At 40.5% G+C, this 25,669-nt stretch overlaps 2 protein-coding genes across 2 annotated transcripts; both read left to right on the forward strand.

Annotated features, from left to right (window-relative positions):
• The first annotated feature begins 1,240 nt into the window (after positions 1–1,240).
• Positions 1,241–10,467, forward strand: gclc (glutamate-cysteine ligase, catalytic subunit). The gene is made up of 16 exons (XM_076165424.1): positions 1,241–1,853; positions 2,690–2,802; positions 5,056–5,238; positions 5,331–5,444; positions 5,543–5,601; positions 6,222–6,358; positions 6,584–6,658; positions 7,101–7,217; positions 7,649–7,787; positions 7,952–8,064; positions 8,190–8,282; positions 8,434–8,538; positions 8,682–8,763; positions 8,867–8,976; positions 9,051–9,171; positions 9,493–10,467. The coding sequence occupies exons 1-16, from the start codon at positions 1,704–1,706 to the stop codon at positions 9,672–9,674; spliced, it is 1,893 nt and encodes a 630-aa protein (XP_076021539.1). The 5' UTR covers positions 1,241–1,703; the 3' UTR covers positions 9,675–10,467.
• Positions 10,468–13,019: 2,552 nt separating this feature from the next.
• On the forward strand, positions 13,020–25,393 carry elovl5 (ELOVL fatty acid elongase 5). The gene is made up of 9 exons (XM_076163170.1): positions 13,020–13,376; positions 17,767–17,801; positions 19,036–19,100; positions 19,329–19,516; positions 20,700–20,777; positions 22,442–22,613; positions 22,894–23,018; positions 24,926–25,060; positions 25,153–25,393. Exons 3-9 carry the CDS (start codon positions 19,043–19,045, stop codon positions 25,273–25,275), a joined length of 879 nt encoding a protein of 292 aa, XP_076019285.1. The 5' UTR covers positions 13,020–13,376; positions 17,767–17,801; positions 19,036–19,042; the 3' UTR covers positions 25,276–25,393.
• Positions 25,394–25,669: the final 276 nt, after the last annotated feature.

Here is a 25,669-nt window from a genome sequence, read left to right on the forward strand (position 1 = left end):
GTGACCTCTGTCTGCAAACTGTCAAACAGGTTTGTCAAGCGATATGGAAATTATCTGTGTCATTGTTATTGTCACTTTTTGATAGTCTGATGGAACATTCAGTGGCTCTCCATTTGTACACACCCAGTGTTGTGGAATGACAATGCAGTCAGTCAGTTGGAAGCTTACCTTGTGCTTAATTCACATATTTGAATGTTGGAACATGGCTATGTCTTTGTCACGAATGTACCATTTTATGAGCAGGAAAAGAAGCTCTTCAGTTGCCCAAATCACCAAACTGAAATTGAGGACAGAGCTACAGAATATCAGGTGACTACTAGCAGGAAACACTATCATGTAGTTTATTAGGAGACTGGAGCTAACTGGAGGAAAAGCTTTTGGGCCCAGAATGGACGCTGGGGAGCTTTGAGTTTTGTTAAGTGGTGTTTTTTTTTGGGCCATACAAGAGATTATTGGTCCTTGTAATTTGGTTCAATTGCCTATGGCCTATATAGATACGACAAATGGCCTGTAGATGCGGAACAAATAGGAGGCAGACAGGAAGCGCAAGATAGATCAGGAGGCGCATACTGTATGTGCAGTGACATGTAAATTGGTGGATGGGCCAAACCCACCAGACCCAAAACTCATGGAAATATGGAGGATCTCAAATAGGATCTGTTACAGTAGCTGGTGTCAAAAGTATCTCCTGAGCATTTTGTACGATGAAATATACATGAAGTGACACCACCACTGCTCTGAAACTTAAGAACTTAGGGAGCAGTTTGCTCATAATTAATGAATGAACGATGTGTTTACACAAAGGTGGTATTGGGAAGACTCAGACAGTCTCAGAAGAATGCTTACAGACTGCTGATTTTCATTTGTTGGTTTAAATAGGGGGACACATCCCCTACTGGTTCTTAATTTATTTGTTTGGTTGGTTCCCAGCCAGCACAGTGTGCAAATACAGTAGTCAAATTACTTAGTTTATGTCACGCTGTACGAAAATTAGCGGCGTAATTATTACCATTTTTGGTAGTATTATGTTCCAATATGTGGCTGCTTGTAATGTCTCACTTTCTACACACCCATTGCGATAAAATAAAAAATAAAATAATTTGTGAACTATCATACTTAACCATAATATAAAAACTTCCGACAGTCCTTGAAAGCAGCCGAGCTACCAGAACAACTCAGCGGGCGGAGCAACGAAGAATGCTGACTCATGCCGTGACGTCATACATCACTGTGGCCGCTGTCACGTGTGCAGCGTAAAGCCAAGGAGGGCGTCCTTACACAAAACAGCTTCCAACACCGCGTTTACACACTTTGCTTTGGCAACAACGAGCTGAACTACCGGCCACTTCGCTCCCAGTCTACATGTAGGTTGTCTGTGCAACTCCTCGGTGTGTTTTGGAGAATACTGGGCTGCCGGGTTGAGCTCTGCCTTGCTAACCAGACATTAGCAAAGTGATGAGCAGGGCCTGCTTCTGTTTGGCCAGCTAAGGTTACTGACCGGGCACCCGCTTCATTTAACAACAGTGTATTCTTCGATCGCACCCCCAAGGACCTGATCCGGTTTTGATCTAGACGCCCAGGGAGCTTCGTTGCAAAGTTGGACAAACCAGCTAGCCGGCGACGCTCATCGATCGGGTATTGTAACCGGTCAGCAAGGCACCATTCATCGGGAGGAGGATCATAGTCACACTCTTGTCTGAACGATGGGGTTGCTGACACTGGGGTCTCCACTGAACTGGGAAGAAACCAAGAAGTACGCTGACCATATTAGACAACACGGAATCATCCAGTTCCTAAACATCTACAACAAGGTGAAAGATCGTCAGAAAGATGTTTTGAAATGGGGCGATGAGGTAAGAACAATGTTTCTCCACTGTTTCCCCTAAATGCATTGTTGCTGTGGTATTGATCGTTGTTTTTGAATATCTATTGTGATTTCATGGGGTGTAATAATGGGCTTTAATAGAGGAGCTAACTTCGCTACGGTAAAACGGGAAATGTATTGTCTTTGGATTTTAAAGATTTATTTTTGTACTTGGCCACGATTAAAATGCGTTTAATCCTAACATAAGCATTTATTTATCTTTAGACATTTAATTATTTATACAAACGTAATTTAAATGTTTATTTAAGGTTAGACCTATCCCGCATATTAAAACTATGTACAAAAAAGTTCTTATTACAATATTAAAAAGTATTATACGCTTCATTAAAAGTAGATGCCGGTTGTTTTTAACTTTGGTGCTCCAGACTGTGACACCTTCTGTTTGATCAACCTCAGTTACGCTTGAAGGAAGTTATTCAGTAACGTTTATCTGCGGTTTAAGTGTGTCAGATGTCTGGGCTTGACCTTTGCCTGATAGGGACTTATTGTTTATGAGGCATAACAGTCACTCAGAGTTGTACTCTTCAATCCAATCCAACCACACACACACCATTCTGATGTGGAACAGTGAGGAATGTTGTTGTTATAGATTAATCCCTCTTTCAGACTGGGGGATTACAGAGGGGTTTGGGGGGATTTTGCTCTTTTCAGTACAAACGTCAAGTACAACAAGTGAGTTATGTCTTGTGGTGCTAAAGTCCGACCATATATCATTTTTGAATGCAGTTCACGAATTGCTTTAACTCTGTGTGATTTATTGCTACCCCCCCCCCCCCCTTTTTTTGTCTTTCTTCTTTTCTTTAGGTTGAGTACGTGTTGGTGGACATGGATGAGAAGGATGAAAAGGTTCGTCTCGTCCTGAATAGTGGAGATGTTTTGGAAACTCTGCAAGACCAAGGAGAAAAGATAAACCCTAAGTAAGTATTCTTTCAGCAGGATGTCATCTAGTAGTTCATCTGGTCATATCCGCCTGTTGGATCTAGATAGATGGGGGGAAAATGGGAAGTCTGACATCCCAAATAGATTGTGAACCTGTGTAGTCAATAACAAGGGGCAAAGAGCAAAATCTTCCCCCATATTTGACAATAATAAAAAACCCAAAACGCCCCCTGGATAACTTCAGTCGCCAACCATAGAATTCCTGGAATAATAAATCCTTTGAGGAAGACACCCAACCGCATGTCAACCCGACTCATTGAGATGTTAACATATACATTTCTGTCCCCAAGTGTGTTTAAAATGCCCCCAAATTTCAATCAGTAGCCTCCGAAACGTTTCCCACCATTACTGAGCCAGACCCTTGGACTAGAAACTGGAAAAGTGGAAGTGGTAATGGCTTCCTCAGGTCAAATCTGTCTCTTCAACAAAAATCATTTGTGTTATGTTCATTTCTTAAGGTCATCTTAGATTTTTAATACATGCGTGCGTGGCACTTCCGTTAACCGTCGGGACCGGACGGGAGCAGTTTTGCTCTCTTCACATTATCACTCCAATTACCGCAAACGCTTTTGTAATTGCAACGTGCAAGCATTGCATATTTATGAAAGCAGCATAGTCTTCGTCGAGAACACTTCAAAATGTCCTTTGTGCACTAGGATATTACACACAGCCTTAGGATGTGAAATCATAAAAGTAGTTATTGTTGCATAGACAAATTAAAGGATAATCGTATCTCTTTTAACGGCGGACCTGAATGTAAACTATTCCCGTTGGGCTCGTCATGACAACTGAGGGAAAAGAAGAAGGCAGAACATGCTTGTCTGGTTTTGCGTTCCAACCGATAGACTCCCATGATCCTTTAAGTACGCACGACATGACGTATAGCTGCAGTATGAGATGAGTCCTCTCGTTGAGGAAATGGTGGCATTCTGTGATTAAGATCCAAACTGAAGTCCAAATTTAAATGTGCATTTACACAAACCGATAGAATGTCATTTACCTAAGGAAACATTTCACCCCGCAGGGTTTTGCCTTCACAACCCGAGTAGCAGCGACTGTCACGTTGATCTTGTTTATGTTGTCTGAAGGACTACACGTCACACAAAGCATACCATGAACACGCCTCTCCCTGTAGCCGGTACCGTTTTTTTTTAAAAGCATTTTTTTATACCGCAATGTCGTGTTTCAGCAAGTTCTCCAAGCTGGGATACGATGAAAAGCAGGGTAAAGCAGAATAGATTGTGATCGTGCAGACCTTCCTGATGGAGGTCAAAGAAGCAAGTTATTATTTATTTTGCCATCATATTATACATACACCATAACATAACATAATGACTCTCCCGTCCATTCCTGTGGTGTAAAGTTTGCCCGTCCTTTGCCCAGGACTTTGCGACTTATCACTGATTATAAGTGCGTTTGAATGAATGTCAAGGGAGCTTTCATAGGTTACACCCAGGAGTGCTTTTTTTTCTTTGTGTAATCACTTCACTGCAAAGGCCTGATAAGTGGAGCGCTGCTGAGATGTTTTCTTTCTGGCACATTCTCTACCATGGCAACCGCAAGCCTTTTCATTTTGGTTCCTCCTCTGACCGAAGGCCCTGTAGCAGTTTGAGGTCACAAGGGGAAACAATGAGAAGTTCAAAGCTTCTTGCATTCGATAGTCATCACGAGTCCATTCTGCCTCCAGAGAAGTTTCAGCGCTTGATTACTTTGCAAGGTTAAATGGGTGTCAACAGTAATAATACCCTGGAGTTGTGTGTCTGTGCCGCAACACTGTATAAGCGTCCTTTACATATAAACCCTTGATAAAAGGAGACATAAACACAGAAATGTAAGGACGTTAAGATTACTCAGATACTCAAAAGTCGTGGGAATGAATTTTGTACTTGCTTTCAACGTGAACGAGAAATTCTCTGCAGGCCGTGTGAATGTGTTTGAACAAGCTCACATGTGTTATGCATGGTTTCTGCACATGACGTCCGGAGGCTGCCCAACCCTGGGGGAAACGCAGCGGCAGTGGGAATAGTGAAGCCGGTGCATTCCTCATTATTGCCTCTCTGCTGCACACATGAAGGAGCAGCGCTGCGTGATGCATTCATTTGGTTGCCATGTAAATACGATGGCGGGCGTTCCGATATGGAAAGAACAGTGTTCTTGCTTGTGTGTGTAGATACGATTGTGAAATTAGAGGCCTTGCTTTGTCTCTAATGTCCCGTTTGGTTTCTTTCCAGTCATCCCACCCTTTGGAGACCAGAGTACGGCAGCTACATGATCGAGGGAACTCCGGGGCAACCGTACGGCGGGACCATGTCCGAGTTCAACACTGTGGAAGGCAACATGGGGAAGCGAAGACAAGAGGCCTCGTCTATCCTGAAAGAGAATGAAATCATCTGCACCATCACCTCATTCCCAAGGTATTGACAGTCTGTGATGAAGAGTGCTTTTAACGGCATGTAACAGCCCTAAGCAACAATAAATTCTTCACGTTTTTAACCTTTTTTTCCAGATTAGGTTGCCCGGGTTTCACTAAACCCGAGTATCGACCAACCCCGGTTGAAAAGGGAGCTTCAAAGTCTCTGTTCTTCCCAGACGAAGCCATCAACAGACACCCACGATTCAGGTAGACCTCAAGGTTCTGACTATTAATCATTACACCACATTAACATACATGCATGGTTTGATACACATGTTTTCTAATTTGCTGATTTGCCTTTTCAGCACTCTTACCAGGAACATTCGTCACCGAAGAGGAGAGAAAGTTGTTATCAATGTGCCCAGTAAGTCTGATTGATATGAACTTGTATTATTATGCAGCCAGCCATACTGTCACTTGTAAGGTACAGATGGTGCAAGCAGACTTTCAGTCCCACAGGAGGGACAATATCCATAATATCCACAAAGAAATACTAGTCTAGTCTAGTCTAGTCTAGAAGGCTTTCAACATTGTTAGAAACACTTGCCAAATACTGACCCCAAGCAGCATAGCAGCAGCGGTGCCGTCGCTGGTTCCCTCATGTCGCCCTGTATCTGATCTCTGTGTCTCTCTCTCTTTGTCTGCTCATCTCACCACGGTCTGGTGACCAAATCACTGCTTGGCTCTGATCGGACTAGTTCCAGGAGGAGACTTGGTACGGCCAATCAGGGCCTTTGATCAGGACAAATCTAATGTGTTTGGCTTCCGCACTAAAATATTGAATGGATTAAAATAGAAAAAAAATATTTCTGATGCACTGAAGTGTTGTTACTGTTATTATTGATGAACAAAATACATTTTGTGCTTGTGCATGGTTTTACAAAAAAGGATATTGATTCATTTATTGACAAATTGATGACAGAAAAATATGTTAAAATGTTAAGGACAAGTAAATAAATACAAATACTAATTTTCATGTTTCAGTTTTTAAAGACAAGTGCACTCCGTCTCCATTTGTGGAGGACTTTCCCGAGGACGATGGTGAAGCTGCAAGGGCAGCTCTGCCTGACCACATCTATATGGATGCCATGGGCTTTGGCATGGGCAACTGTTGCCTTCAGGTACGTTGGGATCTACAGACATCATATGGGTTAACTTAAACAGCCGTGTACATTATCAGCAGAAGCAGTTAACATAGCTGCTGTTGATAACTTTATCTGTCATTCTTCCTGCATCTCAGTCAGGCTGCCACCCAGTTTTATCTCTTTCGTTCACATTCATGATAAGATGTTAAGTGTGTTTGGCTGCAAAATTCAGAAACGGTCTCCTTCTTATTTACTTTTTAGGTGACATTCCAAGCTTGCAGCATCGCCGAGGCCAGATACCTTTACGACCAATTAGCAACATTCTGCCCTATAGTGGTAAGTAAACAAATAAGTGCTCATCTTTTGCTGATTCACTTTATGTATTTTTGACTATTATCATCCAGGCAGTTAGTCGTAGCAGCACTATGTAACCTTTTAACCCCCCTAGCGTTGTGTTGTTGTAATTGCATCCATCCGGTCTGTGTTTGGTTTCACTTTTGTTTCACTCCCAAACACACTTCCCCCTCTAACACACTCTCCACTGTAGTTGAGTTCTGCTTCATGAGGAGGGTGTGTCTGATCCCAAGCGATACCAGGCCAATCTGACTCACACATTTCTCTGATTGATGTATGTTAATATGGTTGCAGGTCAAAATGTTACATAGTGCAGTTTGAACTGATTTGAAGGTTTGAGAAAAAAGGTTTTGGTGTAGATAGGTTAACGCACAAACAGCAGATTACGCCATTAAACGTGTGTGTGTCCGTGTTCTGTCTACAGATGGCGCTGAGTGCTGCTTCACCCTTCTACAGAGGCTACGTGTCAGATAATGATTGTCGCTGGGGCGTTATTTCTGCCTCCGTGGACGACCGGACACAAGAGGAGCGCGGGCTGAAGGTGAATAGGTGAACCTGGGCAACTACACCACTTTGAAAGCACGTGGCGTGTAAACAGCCACGTGAGGCCGCACGTCATGAATTACATATAATTCAAATGAAAGTGTTCACATTGAAAGATTTAATTTGGCTAAAGTGAGCGTTCTACTGCTTATATGTGTAATATTTTATTGAATCAAATCTTTCAACACTCATCTCTTATTGATACTTCGCAGCCATATGAATAGTTTCAAAGCCAATTGAAGAATTATTGCGATATACTTCTGCATTACTACTGAGTATTTTTACTGTGCCAGAACCCTGCAGTCTTGTTTTACCAATTTTCCCCACGCCTGCTGTCACGTATAAGCCCCAGCCTTGTATCACAGTAAAATGAATTATCCTTTTAAGATATGATTTTGATGAGTGCATCTATGTCTCCTCCCTTTGCAGCCTTTGAAAGACGACAAATACCGGATCTTCAAATCAAGATACGATTCGATTGACAGCTACCTGTCTAGCTGTGGGGAGAAGTACAACGACATTGATTTGACGATAGATGAGGACATCTACAAGCAACTGCTCGGCGCAGGTACTGTCATTTAGCAGAGGAAGTGGGTGAACTACAGTATATGAAAACTTAAAATGTGTTTTACTTAAAATGTGTGTCAGCATTTACGAATATTTGCTTGAGTAAAGAATGAATAATAACACGAAGGAGAATAATCAAACCCACTAATTACTGTCTGTTCATAGGGATTGACAACCTTCTGGCCCAGCACATAGCACACCTCTTCATCCGTGATCCCCTCTCCATCTTTGAGGAGAAAATACACTTGGATGATGAAAATGAGTCTGATCACTTTGAGGTACTTTTTGCTTTGCGTAGTCTTTTTTACCTGTATAGCGAGTCAGGAAGCAGTTTACAAGACTTTACAGGTTTGTCTGTCAATCAATGTATCTGAATGTTGAAAGTCTTCAAACTATCTTGTAGAACCTCCAGTCAACCAACTGGCAGACGATGAGGTTCAAACCACCGCCTCCAAACTCCGATATCGGCTGGAGAGTGGAGTTCCGCCCCATGGAGGTAATTACAAGCTAAACCATCACTGGGTTACCTTTGGTCTTCTGTATTTTTATATTACTGTCTTCACCAACATTAACTTCAAGAAAGAAGAGAAGAATAATCTTTTATAAGGACTTTTTCATGCTTTTCTTTATATTTCTGCTTTGTTTAGGTGCAACTCACTGACTTTGAAAACTCTGCCTACGTGGTCTTTATTGTCCTGCTCACCAGAGTGATCTTGTCCTATAAACTGGACTTCCTGATTCCATTGTCAAAGGTGAGAAATGTGTACATCTCATAAAGATTTGATCATATTTTTATAACAGAGGGTCAAATGTGTGGCATAATAACCCATGCACAGTACAATGCTCACGGCAATACAATAATAAAATAAGAAAGGGCTCCTTTGTCTTACTTTAGGTGGACGAGAACATGAAGGTTGCGCAGAAGAGAAACGCTGTCCAGGAGGGCATGTTTTATTTCCGAAAGGACATCTTCAAAGGCGAGTACGAGAATAGAAAGAGAGCTTTTATGTATTCTCACGGGGCGACGCTTGCATAAGACAAGCTGGTACATTTTTCATTTTGTATCGTCAACACCCACAGGCTGCAACCCGGGCCTGGACGGCACCGCCACGGCTCACAACGGTTTGGAAAACGACGGCGATAACGAGGATTACACATTGATGAGCATCGACACAATCATCAACGGAAAGGTATGCGCCGCCTTACACTCGGTGATTTAATTTGCTGAAGCTGTGAAACAATGGCTCGTTTGTCGAACCGCCAGGAGGGAGTGTTCCAGGGGCTCATCCCGATCCTTAACTGCTATCTGGAAAATATGGAAGTGGACGTGGACACCAGGTGCACCATCTTGAATTACTTGAAGCTCATCAAGAAACGCGCCTCAGGTATGTCAGCACTCAACCCTAAAGGTCATAAAGATGAGGATAAATCAGTCTCAATAGTTACAGCAACTTCCAGGCAGCTGCTCAACTGAATATGAAGCCCTTAGTTTTCCCCCAAATAATAGTTGTTATGTTGTTGTGAATGGAACAGCAATACTTTGAACGTTAGGCATGACACAGCGCCACCTAGTGTCCCTTAAGGCTAACTTACAAATTCATATATCTATTTAAGAATTAAAGCAGTCCTCATTAGTCATAAGCGCAATTTCTCTCATACGTCTCTTAACATTAAGCTTAATGACGCTTCTTCCTCATCTGCCATAGGTGAACTGATGACCATGGCCAAATGGATGAGGGAATTTGTGGCCAACCACAGCCAGTATAAGCAGGACAGCATCATCACTGACAAAATCAACTATGACTTGTTTCTGAAGTGCGACAGGATTGGGAGAGGAGTGGAGCAATGCCCCGAGCTCATCGGAAACCCAGTTAACAGGTTCAAATGAACGATAAAGTTTGCAAGCACGAAAAAAGAGACTAAAATGTGTGTGGATTGAATGAAAGGGGGTCCAAGTGTGTAGGACATCGTGTACATTGTAAGAACACGCCTGCATCAAATATATGTATATTTACGGTATGAGATTTTTATGACTATAATGTGATTAGGTTAAGACCTAGCAATCAGATGTGTGTGTGTATATTCTCTGGAAATGAAACCCTAAATCAGTCAGATTGTAAATGTGCGAAAGAGTTGTACAGTAATCTGTTTTTAAATCATTTTGTTCTGTAAATACTGTACTTTTGCTCTTTAAAAACATTCACATGCATAGTTTCAGGGTCTGATATGATCTTTCCTGGTGTTGGGTAGAAATCATATTTGCATTTTAAGACAAAACAGTTTCCTTCACCATACTGACCTTTTGCTGAGGGACCTTGAAAGAAAATGTTGCAAGAAATCATTTAAAAACACTGAACGCAACATTGAATGCAGCACAGTTATTTAAAAAGCTGTTTTCTTACAGTTATATCGGCTCTTTATATTTTGTGCTTTAGTTTCATTTCAGATGTAGAAGTCGGGGTACAGAAGAAAATAATATAGCCTAGTGTAAAAGCATGATCAGGAATGGCCTCTGCAAACAACTGCTGAAAGTTTTCCAGTTGGCAAAGGTTTGCAACATTTTGATTGTCCCACTTACAGGAATGCACAAGTCAGCATATTTGTCATTTGTATGTGGGACGACTAACATAGTTGGTAGGTAGATTGGGCTGTGTTTTGTAATAAACTTGGAAAAAAAATTCTATTGCTATTCTAAGTCGCTCTTATTTGCCTCTATATGCTCTTATGAAATGACATGAATGTGTACTTTGCAGGTTTCTCTCATAAGGTGGTGCTGTTGAACCACAACTTTACATAATGCTGAACAGATCAAATCATTGCCTCACGTTGGTTGACCTTTCACACAGTAATGGTTATGGTTGGTACAGTTCAACCCTGTGGACGGTTGAAAAGACACATGCCGTCTGCTATAAAAACAAAGAAGCTTTATAACCATAACAGCTTTTGCTTATCTGAAGGACAAAGGTCACTGTGAGGGGAAAAAAAAGTCGCAGACATTTTTCATGGCGCTACATTTTGACTCGTCCCCTCAGGCATGACATCATGAAGCCTAAGTGGAACACAGCGTAGTCAGTTTGCGTAGTCAAACTCCTATTCAAAAGTGTTTTATACCCAAGAGATCTAATAACTACTTACCTGGCTACAACTAAATATGACCATAAAATGTTAAAGATATGACTCTTATATCTCACCTGTAACATGTTGAAGCTGGACCTGTTCATGACTTGATGTGGTTCAGGATGAATTATTTGCATTAGTTGGTGATGAACACAAAACATCTATTATTGTTATGCAAGCTATGAGACTTAACCTTGCACTAACCATTACCATAACCAGTTGCTTTAGAGTACAATATACAGTATATATACAAATCATGTGTCATGGTCAAGAATGCATCGCAATCAGGATGCAAACCAACCGAGCAGACACCTGGACACGATCTGTGACACACTGGGATCAGATCTCAGTCAAATCAAGCCGGGTGGAATGCTGTGAGAACACATTCATGAGATTAAATATGTGCACCGGTTGGCGTCACAACACCTCAGCATGGAATATGAACAGTGGCAGACAACACAAAGTTATTAGTAAACACTGTCTGGCAAAGGATGACATGAGTGATAAGTGTTGGACCAGCTTGATCCAATCACAAAGCAAAGAGTGCAAGTCCCAACATCAGGTATCACTCCTTAATAATGTGTGCAGATTAAGAGTATATTTTAATGCAAGGTGTAAATGCAGCCATAGACACACTTAAATCCCTACCTCCAACTCCAATTAATAACTGATATGTTCCATTTAGGTGTGGTAAAGCAATGGACTTGGTGTTGATTTGGTGTGTATTCTTAAATTGGAAAAAAAAAAAAACTATAGGGTGCCTCAGCCAAATAAAATATGTTGTTTTCATTGTGGATATTAGATAGAATGTGCTGTGTTGTCATAGGCAGATTATACACAGATACTATCTAAGCCAATTGCAAAATAAGCATCTCACGATGATGCAACATGATTTACAGGAGACATGAGGCCAATATCCTCCTAACTATAAAATGAATTATTGCACAGGTACACTCAAAACAAATGTCTCCAGAGTGACTATGTGGTTACAGCACAATTCCCAGGACCTACGGCCCAATGAAGTAGTTGTATGGCCATATGATCTTAAAGGATACTGCACACTGCAAGACGCACAATACAGTGTATGACCCAGGAGGCAGTCTCAAGACAGATACAGGGTGGAAATCAGTCACTTTGGCGTCTTCATTTTATCATATGAGATTAAGTTTGTTGCCTCAAGGACATTTGGTCCTGCTCATGCAGCTCGTAGGGTGAAATGCGACAAAGACGGTAATGAAGAGCGCTGGGGATTGAACTCTGCCCCATTTCACTCTATGCACATTCCAGCATGCACAGAGGGGAACTGTCAGCTCTTAATGTTCCGATTTTTGCTGTTGATATGAAGACATCTGTCAACTGCAGAGCCATAAATGTTAAGTTTGTGATCGTTTTGTTATTCAGCAGGTTTAGATTTCAAGCCCCCTTACACTCTTAGGCCCCTAGGCTTGTGCCTACTTGGTATGATCCATCTCTGCACATCACATGGATGAGGACTGCTGTGAATTGAAAACCCAAATGACTTTATTTCACCTTTTAAGTACAACCAACAGACATTACATTACATTTTGTAAGTCAGACTTTCGCAAGTAAGTATGACTCACCAAGGGCAGTGAAGAGTTAAAGGAAATGCCCACAGACTCACTTCCTCTTAATGTAGTTTAGAAATGACACCATTCCAACATTACACAAGCTTGATGAAAAACTATAAATGGATTTAGTGAAGTGTTACTAATAAGCACATATAAGGATAAAACATTGATTTAATATGAGTTTTTTGGGGAATATGAATCTATCTATTAAGTACATTTCCTATACTTTTATGGAACAAGTAACCAGCTTCATAACTCGATAATACAAACAAAAATTCATATTTCAGGCTAAAAAAAAGCAACACTATGACTTAACGATCACGTTTTACAGAGAAAATATGTCTTTACAGTTGAAGATAGAATCGATAAAGAATTCTAAAAGGTTTTGTAAAATCACTTCAAATTTGGCTCTGAGGACAATTGTTTCCTTGTCTCGTGTCGGGCGTTGGGTAACAGTTAAATAGAACACACAGCTTGCTCAGAGGCGTTCGTTTCATCTTTGTCTCGCACGTTTTTGAGAGTGTGTGTGTTTGTGTGCCTGCGTGTGTGTATGTGCATGTGTGTTCGTGTATGTGTTCCGTTGCAGCGCGCAGGGTCACCTCCAGGTTGTAACCCTCCCTTCCAGGGCGACGGGACCAGTCTGCGTGATCCTCCCACTATTTTCCACCGAGCTTACAAGGCAGCACATTGTGCAGACTGAGTAGCGGCCAAGCCTGCCGGGGGTTACGCAGCGTCTCCTCTCCGCTCCTCTCCTCTCCTCTCCTCTTCCCCACTCTGAATCCTCCGATCGCAGGCGGCGGCTGCATTCCCGCGATTAACGCTCCCAACATTCCGCAATCGGGAACCGTATAACGTCTCCGGAACGGGCGTGACTGCTTTCCACGGTAAGTCACGATCGTTTTTAGTGTTTTTTTGGTTTGTTTTCACGCATATGGCGACTATAGTTGTAGTGGGGAAGGGCTGAGTGAGATGCTGTGTAAAGTGGTGACCTCTACTCTTATTGTGTGAGCGCGCGGATGACAATGACAGGATGCGAGCTGTAAACTGTGTCATTCGCGCCCCCTCGCCCCCCCCCCCCCCAAGTTTCACTTATGAACTGAGCGGAAAATGAAGCTGATTACGCAATCGTCAGCCCCCACGTTGCCACCCTCCCAGTTAAACATCACTTCTGTGTACTGTTATACCGGTCCGATCGGAATCAACAAGAATAGGAGTCAACCCCGGCAGCAAATGAAATAAACAACCGGGCCAAGATATAATCCAGAGTTTATAAATAAATAGTCATGTGAAAGTATGTAGTCTTCTGTGCTATGATGTCATATTCATGTGGTGCATAAAGGTCCTTAAAGGGTGTACAGATATGGATGTCCTCTTTATTTGTAAAGGGAAGTCCTCAACTCCTACTAGTCAGGAAGTTCAGTTGTTCCTGTCCGCGATCTGTGTTTGAAATGATGACATCACTGTGGAGATCTTTCACCGTTGCAAATCTTCTTTGTTTATTGAAATACGTTGTCATCCATGCAACGTGCTGTACGCCAAGAGCAAACAGACTTCATGCTAAACTGCTCTCCAGCTCATCATGCTCTGATTACGCTCCCTTGTACATTATCATGCTTTGGTGCAATCAACTACTGTATATTATTTATACTGTGTCAGGTTAGATCAGAATGAACCAGATGATGATTCTCATGGAGAGGTAGAGATTATCAGCAATCTGTAAAATACCCAGAGACAATTTAGGTCATCTTGTATATTTGTTCAGCTCAAAACGTCTTTACTGACGATGCATTCAAATACAGTCCGTATACAGATGCATCACAAGGGACAGAATGCTCAGAATGCATTGCCATCAGAGTGAAAATCCATCCTCCAGGCATACCTGTGGATGTAATCTTTCATGCACTGTGATCAGATCTCAGTCAGAATGCAGCTGGAACACATTTATTAGATAAGATGAGGACCGGTTCAACCTGTTACAGTGATAGTACATTTTAGTGTAAGGTGTAAATGAGGACATAGAGACTCCTCAACCTCATTCTCTGATCTCTGATCTCTGATGGGAAACATTTGAACTTGTGTCAATATGCATATATTTACATTAATTACTGAGATCCTGTTTAGGTTTGCTAAAGAAATAGCCTTCGTATTGTGTGTTTTGGATGGTTGGCTTAGTATTTCCTGCCACCACAAGTCAGAAAATCCCTCATCAATATATATATATACATATATATAATATATATAATATCCATGTTTCAACAATAATTGTATGTAATGAACACACAATGATCCTTATAATGTAAACTTACCAAAGAAATACTCCCATAGTACAAACATACATCAGTCCCCCCATGTGTTCATGATTATTTGTGTGATTATTGTAATCAAAATGACGCTTTAATAGCTCCCCTGTTGCTTTAAGAGCAGTAAATATGAACTAAACTGGGAAATTATGCAGCATCGTGGAGAATTGTGGCATTTTATTAGAATTTGCATAAAACCCTGAGGTCACAGAGAGGATGACTTAATTGTTAGTCAGAATTCCATGCTAATGTGCAAATTTATCATTAAATAAAATAAAAATAAAATAAAATGATTAATAAAGAAAATTGTTAGTAAATACTCTGCGTTAAGAGAAACATATGACAAAACAAATCACTGGTGTGGTGACCTCATCGCCATATTAAGTCATATTTCAATGTTATATGATATAAGAGATGCTTGCAGACTGAGATTATTTAACTATTTCATCATACATGATATGGTATGATGTGTTTAAGTCCAAGGTTATTATTTTTAACCTGAATGTTGTAATGCTAAGTTTTAAAGTCCCCTTTTATCTCTGACAGACAGACAAACAAACACACTTTATCTTCACCTTTACCACTGTATGCTGTCTGTGGTCACCTTCAGAAATCAGAATGAGAACCAACATTGACCTTTTTTCGAAACTGTGTTCAGAAGAATGAGACATGTAAATGTTTCACAAGACCCACTGTCACACACAAGGTCAACAAATTGTCTGTGCAGGATAAAACAAGACAGCGAGGAACGCACACTGCCAAGTTTGCACTCATTAGATTGGCAGCTTAAAGTAGCTTGTGGAGACTTGTTGTGTTGTCTCCCATGACAGAGCTTAAGTCAAATGAATGAATATTTTCAAAACAAGTCTAAGTCGGCATTTTGTGCAAAGCATGAAATTGGGCGTCTGGAAATATTTTGAGACAGACTTTGTTTGAGCTTGTAGTGTGTAACAGAGTTATCAGAGTAATAGTAAGTAAGTAATTAGTTTTCACATAAGAGGCCTACTGCATGACTTCATACCATTTTCAAGGTGAATGGTTTGCCCTATTTGGTACAGAAGTGTAAAGGTTTGCATACATTAAGCCATAACATTATCCATTAACCTGACGTAGTTACAATGAAGCTAAAGAGGAGCAATGAGCCTTGACCTCAAGTTTCTGACTCACCAGGAAAGTCTGTACAGCTGACTTTGTCCAAAAAATTCCATTCATATCTTTAAATTTCCCATTTTTAACCAGCATGACCTCATACTTACATTTTAATACATCAAACACATAACTGTACCAATGATCCTGGTCAGACTTTATCCAGCTAAAGCCTCATTCATGTTTTGGAAAAGTTGCCAATGTGCACAGTGGCAGAATCAGGTGAGAGGAGTCAGGTGCCAATCAAAGGTCAGAGCCAAAGTTATAGTATGATTAGCAGACAGCCAAGTACGTAATCCACGCGTGATGCAACCATCTTTGTACAACTCACAAGACCTGACATAAGTTACAAGCACATAGTTTACTCTTCCTCATGAGTCAGGCTAAATTGAGTTAATAAATCAATTACATAACACTGGCAACAACTATCAGCATCTGCTCCTGCAGTGTGATGGAAAGTGAGCTGGGGAATACATTTACAACATCAGCATGTCTTTAAGGAGACTGGTGGAAGTTTACCAAGGGAATTCCTATTCACTGCATATTTCTCTGTTTCATTTATTTGTCGCCCCATTTTGCTGAGAGCACAACTGAGGGTGCACACACATACACACACACACACACACACACACACACACACACACACACACACACACACACACACCTGCAGAAGATACCATATACTGCGCAGGTGTCTCCTCTCTGCTATGGTTAATATTCACAGAATTCCGTAAATGTTTTATTTATTGACAGATTCTCTCTCCCTCTCCCTCTCTTTTCTCTCTCCCCCCCCTCTCTCTCTCCTACCCCCCCCTCTCTAGGCCTAATCAAACTGTTTTCAATAAACACTGCAAGCTTTTAGCCCTGCTTCTCCCAGGCAACAATGATGAATCAGTTGTATTGTGTATCTGAACAAATCTCCTCTTCCTCCTCAGATCACGTTTTCTTCCCAATAGGAGTATAGGAGTCACATATTTAACATTTGAAATCCTTGTTTGTCAGGAAAACCCTGAAGGCCTACAGGCATAATTTGATTTAAGGTCGAAAGATAGATAGAAAGATACAGTATGTTACATTTATGATGTTAACAAAATCAATGGAAAATCTCGGTCAGAGGTTGCCAGGTGGAATGCAGCTGGAACACATTCATCAGATCAGATGAGAGATAGTGTGAATGAGGCCATAGACACTCCTCTGCCTCATTCTCTGATCGCTGTCTGATGGGAAACAGTGTAACTTGTGTAAATAGCAAATATTTACATTCATCTGAGATCCCGTTTAGGTTTGCTAAAGCCTTGGTTAAAGGTTAGTAAGGCTTACTAGAACACATGTGGCACAAGTGTTTCATGAGAGTTATGGATGTGTATTTCCTGCCACCACAAGTCAGAAAATCCCTAATAAATATAAATAATATCAATGTTTCAATAATAATTGTATGTTAAAAAATGCACACACACACACACACACAATGATCCTAATAATGCAAATTTAGCAAAGACATAATTGATTGCAGAGTGAGGAAAGTGAGCTGGAAAATACATTTCCAACATCAGCATGTCTTTGACTTTGCTTGAACCTTACCAAGGAAATTCCTACTGACTGCATATTTCTGTGTCTCATTTATTTGTCGCCCCATTTTGCTGAAAGCACAACAACCGAGGGTGTGCACACATACACACACACATACCTGCAGAAGATACTGTATGTGTCTGTATACTGTATCTCTCTCCCTGCGTCTCCCAGGCAACAATGATGAATCAGTTGTATTGTCTCCTCCCCCTCCAGGAAAGTCACATCTTTTCTAACATTTGAAACCCTTGTCTTTCAGGAAACCCCTGAAGGCCTACAGGCACTATTTCCAAGGTAGACACACACCCACACACTAAAATGATGCTTCCTTTGTACAGTTTTGTATTCTGTGTTGTTTTAACCTCTAAATCTATCATCAGATTAGGATTATACTTTAAAGAATAAACCAAAATGTCTCACTGAGGTCACACCAGTTTCATCAGAAATAGTTTCCCCGCTGCTGATGACACAGATTTATATTTTATTTCCAAACTCTGTCCTTGTTTTTTGTCAGTTGAGGCGTTCAGGAGGTATTAACCCCTCACTTACCATGCATTTACCTTGCCTCTGAATGGACCCTAATGGCTCCCTATGCTATTACTTACACAATTAAAGCTATATGGACATTAACTTCTGGATTCCTAAATGCAAGTGTGTTATGCTATAATGACAGCAATATTTCAAAGTAAATATCATAGGAAAACACTTTCTTAGGTAACGGTCAACACTTATATATCTTATTAAACATACAACTTCATGTAGAGTATCTTTTAGAGGCTCCACATGATGTTTAGCAAAGGGATCCATAATGGTCAATTCAAAGGCCGATGGCAAGTGAATGTCAAATATTTCCAGAATGCTGCAACTTACAAAAACCAATGCCAGTGACCTAGTGACATAACAATTTAACGTATCGGTGTCATCGACCTCCGGCCTTTTTAACTCTCATGGTATAGCTACACAACCAATGCTGCTTTGCACAAACACTCACACGCGCCACATGACTCAGCAGGTGCAGGTCAGCTTCAAACGTCACATAAGAGGACAAAGGTGCACGCCTTCACACAGACGTACGCATTTTTAATTTTCCTACTAAAAGCCCATTTACATCCCAGTGTGTGGTTTGTCTCACACCTTCCCACAGGCCAGTCTGAACCAGTATGAGGACACACACATTGGGACTGTTTTCCTGTTTGTTTCTCCCCTATCTCTCTCTCTCTCTATCACAACCTATGATGCGATTAGTACTAGCCTACATTGCTGTTTGACATCATCCTGTAAGTTCTGTATGTACCCTATGACATCATTGCAACCTCAGTCCACTTATACTCTACCTCAAGGTCCATGTATACAGTTCAACAACAATAGTAGGGGTAACACAACCTTCCTCCCTTCTCTCTCTATCTCTCTCTCTCTCTCCTCTTTCCCCTCTTTCTATACAAAAAAGTGAAATAACAGTAAATGTATGTTACGCAATCCACATTCTGCAAAGTATGTGAGTCATTTTCATTATGCATTTTGTCTTTAGGTGAAAAATGGAGACTTTCAATCACAAACTCAACGCTTACATAGACACATGGATGGGTCCCAGAGGTAAGTCTATAAGTCAATTTGTTTGTGTTATTCTCTCAAAAATACTGTTGCCACTGTTTTGCAAAAGGTTCAGCATAATACTGCAATTGCTATATAGTAACGATGACTCCATCCTTTCATTACAAAGTTCACAAGTTGCATTGACTTGTAACAGAAACTTCCCACATTGTCTTGTAAAGGAAACGTCCTCTAAAGCGTTCTCTGCTTCTTTTTCTTGTCATTTTGAAGATCAGCGGGTAAGAGGCTGGCTGCTGCTGCCCAACTACCCACCGACCTTTGCCCTGACACTCATGTACCTTCTGATTGTCTGGATGGGGCCCAAGTACATGAAACATAGGCAACCATACAACTGCAGAGGCATCCTGGTGTTCTACAATCTGGGCCTCACACTCCTCTCCTCCTACATGTTCTATGAGGTAAACATGCCTTGGCTCATGAGCACTTTGGAACAGATCAGTTACAATGTCTCAAAAGCTACCTACCAAATCGCATTGTAAATTTGTAAAACCTTCGATTTTGGCGCTTATAGGGCCAACAAGTGGTCAATTATATCGCACTTTACTCTTTAGCTTATCGCTCTTGAACTCAACATGAACTGATCTGACATTCTTGATTGCTTCTCATAAATAAATGATCTCATATGATTAATTATTACTAAAATCCTTCCACATTAATATGCATCGCGGTCTGACTGTCTATTCACTTCAACCATGAAACGCAGCTTGGTTTTATTGTTTTTAAGCAATCAAGTGGTGTGTGAAACTGTCAGGATCTATATTTGGTTGCATATCCAGATTTATCTATGAAAGGATGTACTTATTTGGACCCAGATATGAGGTGGAAAAGGCATGGATGGGTTGTTATTTTTATTTTCTAGTCTTTTTCTTGTGATAGATCTCACCACCATTGATCTCAAACCATCATGACACTTCTTTAATACAGAGTTTGCATTGATTCTTGCTGGCGAGGTGCATGTGTTGTAGTTAGATTCTGCAGACTTCATTCATCCCAGCATCTGTACTGTCTTCCCTTTTCCTGTCATCTGTCATTATGTAAGGCAGCCAGGTCCTGTTGTCACCCCTGTGGAACTCAGCAAACTCTGGACTTTGACATCTGTTCTTGCCAATGTGTCAGCTCACTGCTGGAAGTAACTGGGCCACAGTGTCTTATCACATAATGTCGTCATTTAAAGCTATGATTCATAAAGTGACTAATACCCAGTCTGTAAGAATAAATCTAATATATCATGGAAGGAGGAAATATTAGAAATTTCAGCTAAAAAATTTGTCCCTGAGCACAAAATTCTTTCATGAATAAGTCCAAACTATGATAATTATTACTATCATGATTGAATGATCAGTTAACCCAACCTGACCCAACAAGCTGTATTGGAGCGGACAGGTTGTGCGGCTTGTGATCTCTCTGTAGACGTTTTGTTTGTGTGTTTGTTGCTTGTCAGGGCTTGAGAATCCCACTTTACGACGTCGTAACTTTAAGGTGTCACTTACACGTTTACTTGTCTTTGCCAGTTTGTCTGTTGTCAATGTATTTATATTCTTAGGAATGAACTGAAATTCATCTCAATTGCTTTGTCTTCAGCTTTTTGTGACTATGTGGCGCGGGGGTTACAACTTCTACTGCCAAGACACTCACAGCTCAGAAGAAGCGGACAATAAGGTGAGTCCATAAGACGCTTTACTATGTTATTTTTATTGTTAAGTAATGTGTTTGTTTGCGGGATCCTACTTGATTGCTTTCTCTATTCTTCATCATCATTTTGGCATTTGCTCCGATTTGATTCAGATGTAACAAACTAATGGTGAATAATTTGTTAGAGCTAAACCTGGACAAACAAGCTGATGTCATGCTGTTGTCTCTAAGCACCTCTCCAAACAGATGTTGTCATTCAATGACATATATATACTTTAAACTAGAACTAAGATGAGAGGTCCTATGTCACTTATTTATCTTAAATACATTGGTGCCCTACTAGATTGGGAGAAATTTGATTGTATTATTGTTTAAGGCCTGGTTGATGCTTGACTCATTTACATGCATTTAATACTCAGAGTATTCGTCCTTACTGTTACATTAAAAGCAGCCGCATACAGACTCATGGACTAATCTCAAAGAGTATCTTTCTGCACAAATCTATATTTCTAAAAGATATATAGAAATAAAAAGACAGTTTAGGTCAGTCTTGACTAAATCACATAATTTAAATTCAAAATCTATTTGCCTTAGCTGAACTGTCTGAATAGTCGCTAATGTAATTCAAACAAATAATACATAAACAATCTTACACCTCAGCATGTTTTGCATAATTACCTTTTTCACATTTTTACAATTACATTCATGCTCCCTCTTCAGTTTTTATGTTAATATTATCAGTTAATATCGCCCTATTGTCCTCTATCCACTAGCAAACTGTGTCCTGCATGTTGTTGAGCTGTGAAGGACTAGGAGAGGACTCTTTTGGTTTGATCATTCTGGGCTATGAGCTCATCTATTCTGTGTGTCCTTACCACACACGGTTCAAAGGCAGTTCAGGTGCGGCTGACTCAAAGCAGATCAGGAGAATAAAGCTCTTATTTTTTTGTCCACTCATCTGAGGCAGGAGTTATTTGAAACAAGCCATCTGTCCATTTATTCAATCCTCAGTCGAGATGGCACTAGTTTAAAATGAGGTTTAATACTTTAGGTCTGTCATATTGGTGACCACTGCTCTCTAGACTGCCGGAAGATTTTAAAATTCCCAAAGTTGTAGTTACAGACGTGCAATTGCAGAGACACGCCTCTTTCAGCACAGCAGGACTGTCATTAGTGAGTCAGGGGTCAACTACAAACAGGAAACTGCAGATGTTTGGAGCGTAAACACTTTCATGGTGCAAATTGCTCCCCTTTGTTGCAACGCTCCTGACCCAGGCATCAATACAGCAACTTTAGGAGAGCCCTGGTTATCATCTGTGTTTTTTGATCCCGTATTATATTCAGTCATCAACGTCACATTTGGAAATACACCCTCACGCTGATTTAACAGACTTATATGGGAGTTGATTGATGTTCTGACAGTTTGAGGGTGATGCAGGAGTCTAATACTGTAAGTGAGTGGTAAACCTAAACCCTAACTGTTTGCTTCAAGTGCTTCCCTGACACTAATGCAAACCGACGTCAGTAAGTAACATTAGTCTCATTAGCTGTGGGCTCGTCAGGCAGCTCCTTATCTGTTCTCCATCCCAAATGTCAAATTACTGAAAGGAAATGAAAGATGAATCGTTCCCGGATCTGAATGCTGATTCTGACATTTCTAACCTCTCTCTCTCTCTTTGTCTCTTCCTCAGATCATACGTGTCCTCTGGTGGTACTACTTCTCCAAGGTCATTGAGTTTATGGATACCATTTTCTTCATACTTAAAAAGAATAATCACCAGATTACATTTCTTCATATCTACCACCATGCGAGCATGCCCAATATCTGGTGGTTTGTTATGAACTGGGTACCCTGCGGCCACTGTGAGTGCTTTCATTCAGATCATTCCACTAACAACATTGACTGTTTTGCCTCAAAATAAGCTTAACTATTCAGCTTGTCTAATGATTTTTGTTAAACCACTAAACCCTAAAGGTGAAAGGTGACTTTTTATACTGAATACTGCTGCAGGTGTAATATCTTCTTTAATTCCCTTTCCCATTAAAGCTGCATAGAAAAGAGAGCAGCCGACACTGAAAGTTAAGAATTTAGCATTTGTCTTCCAATGACACCGCTGTCCCGTCTCCTCTGTGTCTTCATCAGCGTACTTCGGTGCCGGCCTGAATTGCTTCATCCACATTGTGATGTATGCCTACTACGGGCTGTCCGCTGTCCCGGCCATCCGACCGTACCTTTGGTGGAAGAAGTACATCACACAGTTACAGCTGGTGAGTTCGCCCTTTTAGCTTCTGTCCTCGTGTCGGTAATCGGCCCTTTTGTCTCGTGCAGGTTTTGAATCACGTGTGATGTCATGAGGGATGAGCGATTGTTTTGGTCTTTGTTATACCCTTTGTTATACCTTGTAACCTCTGGCATTTGTCTGTCGCAGCGATATTTCTTTGCAGGTCGGGGTTGTGGTCATGGCCTTTACTATTCAATTTCTTTTCAAATCAGGCAAAGGTCAAGGTCACAGGGCAGGGTCAAAATTCAGCCAAATGCTAATGTATAGGGAATCTACTGAAGGTATTATGAAAATGGCATGAAAGGTTAATATCTATGATGGTATTTGTCCACTGGTTTCATCTTGGTAATTGTTCATTTATCTATCTCATGAACACATAACATTACATTTCTATTCATGATATATATGAAAAACAATTCCAAAAAATTGAAAAAGTGTGTAAAATGCAAATAGAAATAGAATGATAGATTAGAAAATTATCTTTTATCCATACTTCATTAAAAACAGTACAAATACAAGATAATTAATGTTTGAACTGATCAACTTTTGTTACATCACCTTTCCCTTCAACAACACTCATTAAGGAGCTGAGGACACTAACTAGTTGTTCTAAAAGACTTATTTTCTTCCCCATTCTTGCTTGATGAATGACTTCAGGTGCTCAGTAGTCCAGGGTCTCAGCTGTCGTATTTTGCGATTCATTTTGCAGCACATATTTGTTACGGGAGACGTGTCTGGACTGCAGGAAGGTCAATCTAGCAGCTGCACTCAGGACACACACAGGCTTTGAATTTTGCGTCGGAAACAGCAACAATTCCAAAAACAATCAGAGAGGTTGTATCATTAGATCACAATACACGTTTCCACGGTGGATCAGTCCATTTCAGACGTCCAAAGAAAAGTCGGCGGCAATTGTGGATGTTGTAAATTTACGGCTTCCTCTTTATGTACTACTTCTCTTTTTGTAGACTTTTTGTAGACATCATCACTGTGCCGCTTTGCAGCCCTGACCTTTTTACTAGATGGTCATATCCTGGAATTATGTGCAATTATGTGTTGAGAAACGTTGCTCGGGCAGTTTTGTGCAAATATGTGACCCTCCACCCATCCTTTGCTCGTTAAGGGACAAGCCCATTCATGTTTGCGTCACTTGTTGCCTGTTCATTCATTTACCTGTGGAATGTTTGTGACCATTCCTCCACATAACCCTTGTATTTTACTATCTGAGCTGTGGTGTGAATGTAGCATCTATCTGAGTGCATTTCTAGTTTTGTATGTGATATATAAGTGTTCAGATAATTTACACCTAAACTGGGACACTGACATTGTTATGTTGGAAGTTGCAGTGTTTTGTAGCTATCTACCAGGTCTCTAGATCTTTCAACAGGAAATCCTCATGGATGCAAAGATGACAAATAAAAGTATCTTGTCATATTCCAAAATACAACTTTGTTATCCTATGATGGCAGTAACAGCTTGTAAAATCAATATTATTTGGATACTATCTTCTTTATTAACATTCTTGCAGCTGAACTTTACAATTTAGAGATGTTTTAGGGTCAAATGTCAGAGGCAATGGTGAACAAATCTACATTTTACTTAACTTATAACCTCATCTCTTGGAGCTTTTTGGAGGCTTTTCAACATGTTTAGTAAAGAAATCAGATATCTCTTTGAAAATAACAATGTAAATGACTTCATTCAACTGTAAATCTAATTTTCTATTTACGTGAAAATCGTAACCTTTTGTAAAATCACAAGACTCACTTTAAGAGCACAGATTGTGGATCTTCTGTTTTTACGTACATATATATATATTAGCCCCTAGATAACTTGACCTTCTCATGCTTATTCTCTCCGTCTCACCCTGTATGCGTCCTCTTTCATTTTCAGATTCAGTTCTTTTGCACCATGTCCCAGACATTATGTGCGGTCAGGTGGCCTTGCAGCTTCCCAAGGGGATGGCTGTATTTCCAAATCAGTTACATGGTCACACTCATCATCCTTTTCTCAAACTTCTACATTCAGGTGAGTTGCTTGTCACAAAAACTTATTTCAATCTTCAAAACAATGTCATAACTATAAATAATTCTTCTTCCTCTCTCTCGTTGACCCACAAGACTTACAAGAAGAATGTGTCTCTGAAGAAGGAGCACCAGAATGGAGTTTCATCAACAAACGGACATGCAAGCAGGACACCATCTATGGAAAGCCACTCCCAAAAGAAACTGAGGATGGAATGACATTTACAAAACCTCCTCCGTATCTCACTGTAGCTAATGCTTTTAGGCAGGATACACATGTGATCAGGAATGACTTAGATAAGTCTAATGTTCAATTCAGAAAACACATGACCATTACCACGTACACACACACACACACACACACACACATTCACCACTCCTGATATCCCACTCAACTAATTTATTACTGTTAAATAACGGGAATACTGCAGTTTGGGTAATTCTGCATTGATTTTTACTGAATATCCTCTTTGTTCTTAGATTTCATTTTCATCCATTATCACATTAAAAGCACTGTAATATGTTGTAATACGTTGAATTCATTGAAGACATTATTTACTTTGAACTAAATTATCTATTGAATATGAGCATATGATTTCAAAAGGTTGCATTT

The sequence above is a fragment of the Genypterus blacodes genome, unplaced genomic scaffold, assembly GCF_046128005.1.
Source record: "Genypterus blacodes isolate CSIRO-AG114 ecotype Tasmania unplaced genomic scaffold, CSIRO-AGI_Gbla_v1 ptg000012l_1, whole genome shotgun sequence".
NCBI classification, from domain to species: Eukaryota; Metazoa; Chordata; class Actinopteri; order Ophidiiformes; family Ophidiidae; genus Genypterus; species Genypterus blacodes.

Coding starts and splice junctions, on each gene's coding strand:
- gclc (XM_076165424.1), top strand. CDS start 1,704: ATGGGGTTGCTGACACTGGGGTCTCCACTGAACTGGGAAGAAACCAAG. Junction 5,445..5,542: donor AACAGACACCCACGATTCAG/GTAGACCTCAAG, acceptor TTGCCTTTTCAG/CACTCTTACCAGGAACATTC. Junction 5,602..6,221: donor AGTTGTTATCAATGTGCCCA/GTAAGTCTGATT, acceptor TTCATGTTTCAG/TTTTTAAAGACAAGTGCACT.
- elovl5 (XM_076163170.1), top strand. CDS start 19,043: ATGGAGACTTTCAATCACAAACTCAACGCTTACATAGACACATGGATG. Junction 19,517..20,699: donor CCTCCTACATGTTCTATGAG/GTAAACATGCCT, acceptor CTTTGTCTTCAG/CTTTTTGTGACTATGTGGCG. Junction 25,061..25,152: donor TCTCAAACTTCTACATTCAG/GTGAGTTGCTTG, acceptor TTGACCCACAAG/ACTTACAAGAAGAATGTGTC.